This window comes from Enhydra lutris, unplaced genomic scaffold (genome assembly GCF_002288905.1).
Source record: "Enhydra lutris kenyoni isolate GAN:26980312 unplaced genomic scaffold, ASM228890v2 scaffoldscaffold46, whole genome shotgun sequence".
NCBI lineage: Eukaryota > Metazoa > Chordata > Mammalia > Carnivora > Mustelidae > Enhydra > Enhydra lutris.
In genome coordinates this window covers 14,431,334-14,444,037 of record NW_019154130.1, presented here as the reverse complement: position 1 = coordinate 14,444,037, position 12,704 = coordinate 14,431,334, and the positions used below count along the sequence as shown (strand labels likewise).

The following is a 12,704-nucleotide window of genomic DNA, read 5'->3' as shown; positions in this document are numbered from 1 at the left end:
ATTAAAAACAAAAAACAAAGAACAAAAACAAAAACAGAAAAATAATGCAGAAGTGACTTCCAAGTGTTGTAGTGTGACCCCCTACTCAGTATATTTTTAAACTTTATATACTGATCCTTTGAATTCTTACTGGCTTCCCAACTTTGATCTTTAGAATAAACCAACTTCCAGAATGTTACAAGAATATATGCAGTAGTCCACTTGCATGATGAAAATAGCCATGCATAAAATTCATTCTGTAATTTGGGTGAATATATGGACTTTCCTGTCCATAAGCTGTGTTCCATCTTAAATTGGTATATAAATGTCTCCAGTGGTTCTCTCATTTCAAGTTCCTTGCTTCCCTCTCATGCATCTTTCTTCTTGTTCGTCCTTCTGCTAGCTGAGTGCTATCAAAGTGGAGGTGTGTGCGTTGTTGATACAGGTGTGTTCCTCTCTGACTCCTGTTGGTATCCATCATGGCCCAAAGTTGAGGTTTTATTTTGAGCACGAGTCACCCTGAAAATGTGCTTCATTGCTTTAGCACCCCATAAAAAGGAGCGTACCTGGTCCAGGTACTGTGTGGTCTCCACAGCCTTCTAGATGGAAAGAACTTTGTTTTATAGATCCTAGGGAATGCCACGGAAAGCCTTGTTCTCTTCCGTCTTCCCTACTGGAATCTTTATGAAACCATTGCTTTTGAACCTGTCCTGCCTTGTGCTTCCTGTTCCAGCCTCCCTAAGGCCATTTTAGTAATAATCATGGTCATACCCTAGATTCTGCCCTTTTCTTGTTCGTAATTTTAGAATCATGCCCCAACATCCTAGAGAATAGGCCACTTATCCCATTGAGCTTCTCCCCTCCTCCCTTGACCTGTCCTCCACCTTTTGTTCTCCACAAACTCTCAGTCTATTTTTTTCATCAGTCAGTTCTGCTTTAAAGCCCTCTTTGAAATCTGTTCTTTCCTTTCTCTCTCATGTGAACCCCCTCCCGGCTGACTGGCTCCTTTTAGGAGCTCATGTCCCCATGAGCCACGAAGGTCCCTTCACAATAGACATTGTGGGAAAGGCAGATTTCAGTCCCCTCTGTGACCCCAATTCTTTCAGCGTCTTCCCAGTATCGGAAGCAGCTGGTGCCATTCAGAAAAGGCAGAGTAGATTCTCTGTGATGAGAAACATAGGTCTGTGGTCAAAGGCTTGGGCAAGTTATGATGTTGTCTTCCTTTTCTCCCTCCGTCTGTCTTTCTCACTGGTTGTTTTGGCAGCTGGGAGGGCTGTGTGTGCCTCGCAGAACATTAGATCAAGCTGGTGGTTGGTGACACCATTACTGTTTTATTTTTTCCCCTTGGGAACAGTAGGTGCTTGCAGTGGTGTTCTCAACCCCGAGAACACATGATTTCTCTTCCCCTGGGAGAAGGTTTCTCTCTCCAGTGCCTTTTTTTTTTTTTTTTTTTTTTTTTTTGGTTTCCCAGCTGGATCAGAGGAAAGAACGGAGGAAGAAAGGGGCACTTTTTTTTTTTCTCTCTCTTTTATGTTGTTTTTTCAAACTGTTGACTCTCCACCTACTTTATTGGTGGGCCGAATCCTCTCGTCCCTGTCTGTTTCTGAACATCAGCCTTGGTTGCACAGACGTGCTCAGTCTTCAGCTTTCTGTCCCTCTGTACACAGCCTTAGAGATATCTAGATTAATTCTGTACAGATTAAGAGTGAGCAGGGTTCTGAAAACGGGTGCATTGACTACGAGAAAGTTGTCCCTAGGTAACATCTGCACGTTGTAAGATCTGGGGACAGATCTTTTTTCTCTCATTCTGGAGTTTACTTCCACTGAGGATATATACCTCTTGAGTCTTTTTGGCTGCTGATTTTAAAATAAGTTCTTAGTTCATGTCCTCTGGTTCCATGCCATTTGAAGGTCATGCTTGATTCTTGCCTTTGTCCTGGCTCATAAGCAGATTCCCAGTCCCTCTCTTTGCCCCAGACTGTTCTTGGCCTCTTCACTGCTTCTCTTGCTTTCCCCAAGAGCCCCCAGTTAGTCTTCCCCACTCAGCTTTGCTACTCAGGACACTAACTTCTTTTGTTTCTCATAGGTGTTGGACAACCAAATAAAGAAAGACCTGGCCGATAAAGAGACTCTGGAGAATCTGATGCAGAGACACGAAGAGGAGGCCCACGAGAAGGGCAAAATTCTCAGTGAGCAGAAGGCGGTAGGTATAAGGAATCGCAAAGCCAGTTTTCCAAGGAGGGCTTGTGAAACGTGCCCAGAATCACACACCCAAGGAGAGTCCATTCCTGCTGATGAATTATTCTTCCTGTTTAATCCTGTGGAGTTTGTTGCCTACAGCAAGCCCTCTGCAACTCCTCATCTCCTAAAATCAGCAGGGGTGGTGGCTCAGGGTGGCCGACTTTGTCTTTTGTGCTCTTCTTTAAGGATTCATGCTGGTCTGCCATCAGCATTGCCCTTCACAATGCCACCTGACAAGATGGCCAGTGGCTCTACATCTTCCTTACGGGGCTCCTTTCTCTGCACTCTTGCCTTTCTCACCTGGGTAGGCCCGGGTTTCAGGAACTTTCTGCTCATAAGGTTCACCTGGGGTTTTCATTCATCCACCCCGGTCTTGGACCCCACAGGGACTCTGAGCCTCAGAATCTCGAAGGGAGGGTCCTAAGAAGTTAGAATTTTTAATCAGTACCTCCCCCCTTCCTCTCCGATTCTTATAATTTATTAGGTTGAGAAAACTTTGATGTAGAGAATCTAGGACAGTAGTGAAACGAGAGCCCCACGGGTGATGAGAAACACTAGTTAGCAGATTCAAGTTAGAGGCTTGGGCAGGCCCAGGCCACATGCACATGACGCAGGCCTGCTTACTCATAGAATGTCCAGTTCCTAAGTTGGTGCTTCCGTGTGGTTTTCATGCAGGCCACTTAGGTAGCGGGGGGATGTGTAATCTCTGAGAAAACAACTGAGCGCCACTGTCTGGGCGGTAAGGCCTGTGACCCTCAGGCTGCAGAGCAGTTGACTCCCCTGGTACTTCTAGTCAGACAGCCTGCATTTCAAGGGGAGCCTTTGACCCTGGCCCCATGGCCCCTGTTACTCTCATTCTGGTAAAACCGTCTGTGTGTGAGGTTTCAAAGGCCTTCCCTGTGTTTCAGATGATCAATGCTATGGATTCCAAGATCAGATCCCTGGAACAGAGGATTGTGGAACTCTCAGAAGCCAACAAACTTGCGGCGAACAGCAGTCTTTTCACACAGAGGAACATGTAAGTACTCACGTGCCATCTGCGTGCGTGATTACACATCGGTCTTCTCTCTGGGAGCAGAAATTTCGTTCTTCTGTCTGATGAAGCTGGAGCAGATTTAATTACTTCTGTAGTTTGTTCCAGAACCCTGTTCTACCTGTGTAATTTTGCCCTCTCTTAAGTGGTCTCATTCTGTCGTGCCCTTTCTTTGGAGCTGGGTTTTCTCAAATGCTTCCAATTGCCATCAGATGACAGAGTGCTTTGCTCTCTCTAATGAGGGCTATTTATAGTTCGCTTTTGGAGAGCTGCGGGCCTTGTTCCCCAGACTTGCCTCCCGTGATTAGCCAGAGGTGATCTTGTGTGTCTGGTTGGGCCATCCGTCCTGCTGTTGTTAAGTTAGGCCCAGGGACATGAGGTTTGTAAAGGCTCCCTGTGTTCCAGGAGTGCTTGGGTCTTCATCTTCTCCCCCAAAGAATTACCATCTCTGGGAATCCCCCCTCCTCAAATTAGGTACCTCTCTTCAGAGATCTTGTAAAACATTCCCATTTTTACTTAAACTAACTCAGTGGGCCGCTTTTTGGTCTTTGAGTCATTTCCAGTTTCTGATACTTGTGAGCAATCTGATGGGGCTTGGAACAAGGTCTATGGAGAAGTGGAAGGAGCAGCATTCCTTCCCCTCATTGCCCTTTTTTCCCTGGGGACCCACCTCTGTGAGCGGTTGGGGCACTCTTGTACTCTGTAGAGGCCCCTTTCTGCCCCTAGACAGACTCAAAAAATTGGGGAGTGGTCTACTTTAGGAAGGAAATGTTATTGTCTCTTGCATTCCCCTTGACCTTCCTGAATCCCATAGAAGAGGGCATCTAAACAGTGAGGGCTACATGGGTCCCAGGTCCCCATGCTGGGATCAGGCACACGAGGCCAGGTCAGGACAGAGCCCACCTGGGAATGGCCATGCCCGCTAACAGAGACATTCCTCTCACTCTGTTCCTGTCTGGCCCGCTGAGGGCACGTGCACACCTCTAATGAGACCGTGATTTTGCTTGGCTCCTCCACCACCCCCACCAGGAAGGCCCAGGAAGAGATGATTTCAGAACTCAGGCAACAGAAGTTCTACCTGGAGACACAGGCAGGGAAGCTGGAGGCCCAGAACCGAAAGCTGGAGGAGCAGCTGGAGAAAATCAGCCACCAAGACCACAGTGACAAGAATCGGCTGCTGGAGCTGGAGACAAGGTTGAGGGAGGTAAGAGTGAGGGGCCCTTGCTCAGGAGGATTCGCTGGGGGTCAGGGGCCCCGAAACCTGCCAGGTGTCAGGCATCCGTCAGCATATACCCAGGAGGCAACGTGCATGGTGGTGAAGCGGGCAGACCGGGCCACCTGGATCTGGGGGAGGATTCCACTGCTATTTCTTGCAAGTACCATGACCTTGGGCAGCCTACTGTCTCTCCGTGCTTCCGTTTCCTCATTGGCCAAATGGCTGCAATGAGGAAGCTCCCTCTGAGGGTCACATGAGGATAATGTACATCGGTGCCTTTGTCAAACTGGGGGGGCAGAGTGATTCCTCCCTCATCCGGATTTAGCGCGGGCCACGTGCCCGAGTCCATGCTCGGGCTTTAGTGTCTGGGGTCCATCGGGTGGCCTGCTGACAGTGGCAGTGGTCTCCTAGTGGAAGAGGAAGAGACAAATCACAGTTTTTTTTTTTAAGATTTTATTTGTTTATTTGACCGACAGAGATCACAAGTAGCCGGAGAGGCAGGCAGAGAGAGAAGAGGAAGCAGGCTCCCCGCTGAGCAGAGAGCCCAATGCGGGGCTCGATCCCAGGACCCTGGGATCATGACCCTAGCCAAAGGCAGAGGCTTAACCCACTGAGCCACCCAAACGCCCTGAGACAAACCACAATTTTAATGGAAGGTGGTTCTCTTCAGAGACTTAAGGAAGCTGGGAAGGTTAGCCAAGTTTTGGGGAGGAAAATTTGGCACGTTTGGTTGCAGACACGTGTACTCACTGAGTGTTCATTAAATGCCTACGGTGTGCTGGGCAGTAGCCTGGCTCCATGGTGGCGATAAGACAGACCCTATCCTTGATGCTGGGGGCTGTCGCCTAGCACGCAGGGTTAGCTGGCTGGACAGAGGAGACTGGGAGAGCGGTTGCCAGAAGCGCGACATCCCAGCTAGGTGGGAAGACAGCGCCTACAGCCTAGGGGGTACTGGTCAGGGATTTGTGACGGAATTCTTCAAAGAGCACATGGTCTCTCGTAAAGGAATAGACTGAAGCACGCAGAGGTCTGAGGGCTAAACTTGGTTTAGCCCGTGGTTCTTGTGCTGGAGTGTGAAAATGAGGCCAGTCCTCCAAAGGACAGGAAGAAACCAAAACAGATGCATTGTCTCTTGTGTTTCAGGACCGGTCCAGGTATAGACCCCTTTGTCAGGGTCATCTGGTGTGTCTGTTGAAAGGCAGATTCCTGGGCCTCTTCCTCTCTCAGCGTTTTTGAATGAACTAGGATGTGGGGGGATGAGGGGAGCAGGGATCTGCCTTTTGAAAAATCTCCGGGTGGTTCTCATACTCCCACAACAGTGGTTCTGTTCTGGGTTGTCCAAAACCCTTAGGTGGTGGTTTCAGTTTTATTATCCAGCCTATATTTTTACTGTTTAGTAAGTTTAACAACATTTCCCCGTAGTGTCAGCCTTAAGAGTGTGAGTGTAAATAACTCTGATTTCTTTGAGCTTGGGAACACCGACTAGCTGTTTTGCCTTCCCTTCCCACAAATGTCTCTCTTAGCTCGGCACCTGCCCTGCATCTGTCGCTCATCTGGGCAGCTAAAATGCCCCTGGGGGAGCAAGTTGTTTTTTTTTCCCCTTGAATCTATACAGCTTGCCCCCCTACTGCCGAGAAAGTGGCAGAAAGTTAGAATGCTGGTAAGAAGCTCAGGACCGTCATACTCCCGGGGAGTTCTGGAGCTTAACTTTAAATATAACAAGGCAGGTCCACCTTCTCTTTGCTGCCTGCTGCTCCCGAGACTGGGGACAGAGGATCAAGCCTCTGGTTTGATCCCCCTTTGAGGCTTTCCATACCCTGTGCGTGCAGCGTGAACTCTTCCTTAACCGGGGGCGTGGAGTTGCGCAGGTGCAGGGCTCTGGGGCCCTCCTGTCATTGCACAGCCTCATGCTTGCCCGCCCCTGCACAACTCACCATCCCCTGCCACCCCTGGTCCTGCCAAGTGGCCTCAGGGGAGCTTTTCAGCTCACTGGCAGAGTCGCAGCCTGCTCCGACTGCTGGCATTTTAATAAGACAAACAGCAAGCTGTGGACTCTCAAGCCGGATTTCCTGGGTTCGAAGCCAGCCCTGCCACCGTGGAGCTGTGTGACATTTGCTCAGTCATGTACCCTGTTGGTGCCACTGCGTGCCGCTGGGTAGGGTGGCAGCGACAGTGGCGCCTCCCTCTCTGGCTTGTTATGAAGGTGGAATGAGCTGAAAGAGTGCCTGGCGCCTTGGGAGCGAGGACTGCCATGGCAGCTGTCGTGTCACCGCCATTGTCACTAGTGGGAGAGCGCAGCCTTGGCTTCAGCTGCCACTGATTGGCCAAGGGCTCCCAGAGATTGCCAGCCCAGACCTTTCTCGTGGGTCCTGACCCATTGTCCTAGTAGACGTTAGACACCTCCACCTGGATGTCTCCCTTGCTGCTCAAGTTTAGTATGTCAGCAGGAATTTCCTACCTTTCTTCTTAGACTGGCTCTTCCTCTCGTGTTCCCTGGCGTAGCAGAGGTCTCCCTGCGCAGTTCGCCCGGCCAGAAGCTCAGGTGTCACCTTCTGTCCTTTGTCTCTTGCCCCACCTCAAATGAATCCCAAATCCTGTTGATTCTCTAGGCTTAGTCTTTTGTCTTTTATAAGTTCTTGTTCTCTTCACCCTTATAGCTTTTGGGACTTGGGTGTCACCTTTTCCAGGGACCCTTCTCTGACCCTCCAATGCGGGATGGAACATCTCCTTTGTGTCCCCAGGGCCTTGTGTATTTAGGTCATCACGTTGTGTACCTGTCGGCAGCCCCTGTTCGACAGTGAGCAGGTACCTCTTATTTGCTTGACATCCCCAACGACTGGCACAGAGTCCGGTCGCCAGAACAGCCTTGTCAGTGTTGGTTATGTCAACAGGGTCTCCCTCATCTCCATGCCTTTGGATGTCTTGGTTCCTCTGCTTGGAATTTTCTTTCCTATTTGCTGGTTTGGCTCCTAGAAATTCTTCAATAAACACATGCAGTGTTGTTCCCTCCTTTACCCTCCACCGTCTTCCCACTACATCCCCACATTTTCTGACTCTTACACTTGACCACGTATATGGAAATGGTTGGTTTTCACTTTTCCTCCAGCTCAAGGGCAGAAACTGTCTTTCATCTTCAAATTCCTTTTTATATGGAAGTTGCTGAGTACATTTTTCTTGAATGGATGAAACATCAAGTAGATAGAAGTACAGATGGGCAGATGGGGGGAAGAATTATTCCTTCATAATGTGACATTAATGTGGGCTACCTAATTAGAAGAAATCAGAGCAGGAGTATATATGTATGTATGTATTTAAAGATTTATTTGACACACACACACAGGGAGAAAGAGAGAGAGAGAGAAGTGCATGCTCAAGGAGAGGGGCAAAAGAAGAGAATCTTCAAGGAGACTCCCCATTGAGCACAGGGCCTTACCCAGGGTTATATCCTATGACCCATGAGATCATGACATGAGCCAAAACCAAGAGTCAGATGCTTAACCAACTGAGCCACCCGGGCACTCCAGAGCAGGAACATTTAAAATAAATTAGTTTCATCCCAATCGTAAAGAGGTCCCTGTTACCAATATGATGTTATTTATAGACATTTACTTTTTTTAAATGCTTTTCTAATAAGAATAATTGGCACAATTTTCACTCGGGATTCTTGGGTGGTTTTTCCTTTGAAGCCTCCCCAGACCTTTGAAAGTTCGGTTTGTACAGCCATTCTCTTACACGTTCTTGCTCCCGGTCATTTCTGAGACTCCTAAAGTCAGATCAGTTTTACAGCAGATCCGCTTTTTTTCGTCGCAGCCAGGCGCTGGGAATTTGAATCCATGATGACACTGAAGATGCGAGTTGAACGGCCCAGGGTCAGCTTGTCCGACCAGTGAGCTGCATTGTCTCTAGCTGGGGTCCACTGAGCATTTGTGCTTGTCTCTCCCTGCCCCTCTCAGGTCAGTCTAGAGCACGAGGAGCAGAAGCTGGAGCTAAAGCGCCAGCTCACAGAGCTGCAGCTCTCGCTGCAGGAGCGCGAGTCCCAGCTGACCGCCCTGCAGGCGGCCCGGGCAGCCCTGGAGAGCCAGCTGCGCCAGGCCAAGACAGAACTGGAAGAGACGACGGCGGAAGCGGAAGAGGAGATCCAGGCGCTCACGGTAGGTCTGCGGACAGGTCCCTCCAGGCTCCTCCAGACCTCAGTTGGGACGAGTGTGGCACTGAGGAGATGTGCTCACTCAGAGAAATCCCAAGACAGAAAATCTCCCCAGAGATGCTTACAGGCCAGAAAACTGGCTTCCCTGAGAATTCTCCTTCGTGAGAATTAGCGTTAACATCTGACCTTTTCTTAGCGTGTTGGAAAAGTCCCTCCTTTCTTTAGGTATCTTCCCTCTTTGAAAAATAATTGTCATTAAATTTAAAATTTTAGTTTGAACCGAGGTCATTTCCCTGAATCTTCTGCTTAGTTTTCAGTGATCATTAAAAAAATAATAGTCTTATATCTTTGAGTCTTCTTCCTACCACATTTCTATTTTTGTACTGGTTAACCTCGTTTGCATTACTTTTTTTTTTTTTAAGCTGTAAATTCTCCTTCAAGTCTTATGTATGCATCTAGTGTATGTTCTGGATGGAAAAGATTGTTCTGAATGAGAGATTCTTTTCTCTAAGAAGGACCTGGCTTCTTTGCTCTTTCTGAGACCGTAGTTTAAAGAAGTAGAACTTGGTGAGTAGGCGAGGGTGTCCCTGGATTTAGACCTTGGTTCTTTCTGGAAGTCTAAAGATATGACTTTGTCAGTTTCCCATAGTTGATCCCTCTCATGGACACTGACCCAGGCTAACAAAACTGACAATCTTACTTATAAAATGACAACTTAACAACTCACAGTGGAAAATACAACCACCAAGTTGACTGGGATGCTATGGCTGGCTCATTTTCCCAATTTTTTTGTCCTTCAGAGAAGTCTCCTTAAAAACCTCATTTCCCTTCAAAGGCTGCTTCGTGGACCTGGACCTGGCACAGAAAACCGAATGAGTTTAATGGCTAGTAGCAGCCAAGTAGATCCATTGCTAATAGTAACACAGTGTACTTGCCAAGTGGATAGGCACAGTCATGCCTGCTGGTCAGGGTACCCTCTTCCGTGAGCAGGGCACAATGCAGCTGATTGGGTTTTGTGTTTTCTAAAATGAGGTACCTAGGTGGGGTACTCACTCTGATTCATCTTGGATACGGTCCTCATTTCTATCAGTGAACATCTCTAAGCATGTAGAGTGGGGTTACTTCTACAGATGGCCGTGAACAGTCGTTGCTTATGATATATCCTGTTCAAAAGTAATGCATATGTATGTATGTTTTAAAAACGGTCTTATTCTTAGAAGTTACCTCCCAGTGTTGGTTTCGGGAAGCCCATTATCTGAACCGATTGGGAGCATGATCTCAGTGCCAGGGTCTTTATGGACTAGTCTAGAACACGGAGGCTTCCAGCATTCTGGGATACAGGGTCATTCTGAAGGCGCAAGTGCATCTTTGATTGTCCAGGACTTATGCCAAGGTCTGTTATTGATTGCAACCTTAATTCCTCAGTGAGAACACTCACTGTGTGCTATGCCATGAGCCCCCAATACATGGTTTGGAAAAGAATCAGTCACGATATCTCTTTATTTATCCTCTGCCTTGTATCTTTCCAAACTGTTCTGAATCCATTTCGAAACAAAACAGTATAACAAGATAAAATAAGAAGGAAAAGGCCAAGAGAAAATAAGTCTAGAGAAGAAAAATATGGAGATAGGAATGAAATGAATATAAAAGAATGCATGCCAAGAAGGCGTATGTGCTTTCTGGAATTGGGTGGATGGGCAGAGGGACAGCCAGATAGCATTTCTTAGCTGCTTAAGGAGGCATCTAAAATCCAGCTACTATTAAACTGAATGCACTGTATACTAATATCTTCTCCCCCTGTCCAAACCAGCCACGCTCTGAAAGAAGAAGGAGACATCACTAATCTTACCCATACTTAATGAGTCCTTGCCATGTGCCTAGTGCTGTGTCTTTAGCCTTTTCTCCCCTGGGGGTTGGCCTGTAATCCCTCAAATCCTTTTACTTCCGAGCAGAAGAGAAGGACACATTTATCTCACTGCTCTGTTGGAGTTGGGAGGGAGGGTGGTCGGCATGCATCTTATCCTGCCCATTCAGAAGGAGGAGGATATAAAATAGAGCATGTGTCACTGCTGTTTATCTGTGGGGAAATTAGTCTTTAAATCCTGTCTTGCTGCTGGTTGGAATGTGCTGTGTCTAATGGCTGCTGGAAGCCTTCACAGCAGCAAGTCACGACTTAATTTAGTCCGATGAGATCACTGCCTCAGAGCATCTTCTTATGAAAAAAATAAAGAAACAAACCTCCCTGAGTCTAGGAACTAGGGCCCTACCACTCTTGCAGATGAAGATGCCTGGGAAAATAGGGCTTTTTCAAAGGGATGGCAGGAAAAAAAAAAGCCTCACTGCAGTTTTGTAACTTGTCATGCAAGAATCCAAATCCCATATCAACTTGCCTCAGCCCAGTTTTGAGGCTGTGGGTTTTCCTCTCCCCTCCCTTTGATTCTGTTTTATAAACCTGGTTATGGACTGCATGCAGCTGAATGGCTTTGTTGAATTTGTGCTGGAGACTCTATTCTTCTGAGTGAAAGAGGACATGGCCACAGGTGCGGTACCCTGACTCTGTCTCATTGTTCAGGCCCCACAGAAGCATCCGCCATATTAAATCAGGTGGATCTAGAATGATCGAGGAGGTTTACGAACTTCATAGCAGGCTGATTTATCATTTAAAAGGAATGAATAGTCAAATGGGCTATTACTGCTGAATTTTAAGGCTGTCATCTCCTAGCCAGGGGAGGGAGCACTTACTCTGGCCTCTGCCCCTGGAGCAATTAGATGGAGCACATTTCCGTCAATGGTCTCCATTGAAGAAGGGTGCCCGGGCCCACTGGGAAGCCAATTGTGGTCTCCTTGATGTTTTCTTGCTACCCACTCCCGTCCGTTGTGTTTGCCTGGAGATTCACTGGCCATCAAAAGCTGAGAATGAATCAAGGTGGAGGCCAACAGGAGAGTCATATTGAAACAAAACGCCAGGCCTTTACGGTGTTTCATTGCCTCTTGGTGGAAGAAAGGATTTTAAGACTCCATCCCTTTATCTAAGGAAGAGAATCTGATTCTGCACACTATAAAGCAGACAGATGTGTGATATGATACATCACTCTGGATGGGGCCATAGGGTAGAGGCCCTGGGCGTAGGCTCTGTGTATACCAGCATGGCCCCAGGACACACTCTTCCGTGTCTGGGTCCTTGCCGTCATGTTCTTTTACTGATTTGGTTAAATGATTAATGCTGAGTAACCAAGAGTCTAAAGCTAGAGACACCAACGAAAGGAACCCTCCCAGCATGGTGTGGCCGTGGGATCACAATGTTGTCCTCTGATTTGTTAAAATCATGAGTCATGCATACTCTCATTTGTTTTACATAACTATCAATGTCTGTATTTAATTAAGCAAGCCACTGGCATGATGAACAAGATCTAAAATTAAGGCATAGGAGGTGACAGTCTTTCTTGGTACGCGCATTCACAGGGAAAGGGATGGATGTGTGGAAGCCTGAGTGTCCTAGAACCCTGCTCATGAATCCCAGAAGATGGTCAGACGTCTAAACATTAGTTTCCTTTCTCTGGTTCTGCAGGTACTTCTCTGTCATCAAGACTGCATTATAATCCTCCTTTCTTTCTTCCTCTTATAACTCTCTTTAACATTAATGAAGACATAAGTACTCCTCAAAAAACAGTGCCTTTCCAGTGTTCAGGATGCAGCTTGTGCATTCTCCCTGACTGCCTCCCAACCCTAAGGTCAGCGGTTCTCAAAGTGAGATTGGTGGATCCCTGGGGGGTTCCCCAAATTCGGATTATTTTCATAATAATACTAATATGTCATTTGGCATTTTTCATTGTGTTAGCCTTTGCACTGATGGTGCAAAGCAGTGTTGTTTTAAAAGAAAGAGTAAAGATTTGGGAAAAAATCTCCATTTTAATTTTTAAAGTGGTAAATATAGATAAATGTAACACACATAAACAAAAGCTCTTCAGGGTCCTTTGAAGAGTGTAAATATTTATTCTCTGTAGCACCTGATACCTAGTGAACACTCAAATATTTCATTGAGAGAATCTAAAGACTATCTTACGCATTTTACTATCTTTATACACATT

At 47.1% G+C, this 12,704-nt stretch overlaps 1 protein-coding gene across 1 annotated transcript in view; it reads left to right on the top strand.

The window, feature by feature from the left end:
- Positions 1 to 12,704, top strand: part of LOC111156397 (citron rho-interacting serine/threonine kinase) — a 219,270-nt gene that overhangs the window by 96,462 nt on the left and 110,104 nt on the right. Inside the window, 4 exon segments of the mRNA XM_022517252.1 lie at positions 2,066 to 2,182; positions 3,129 to 3,238; positions 4,283 to 4,457; positions 8,423 to 8,620. Coding sequence (XP_022372960.1) covers positions 2,066 to 2,182; positions 3,129 to 3,238; positions 4,283 to 4,457; positions 8,423 to 8,620 — 600 coding nt within the window.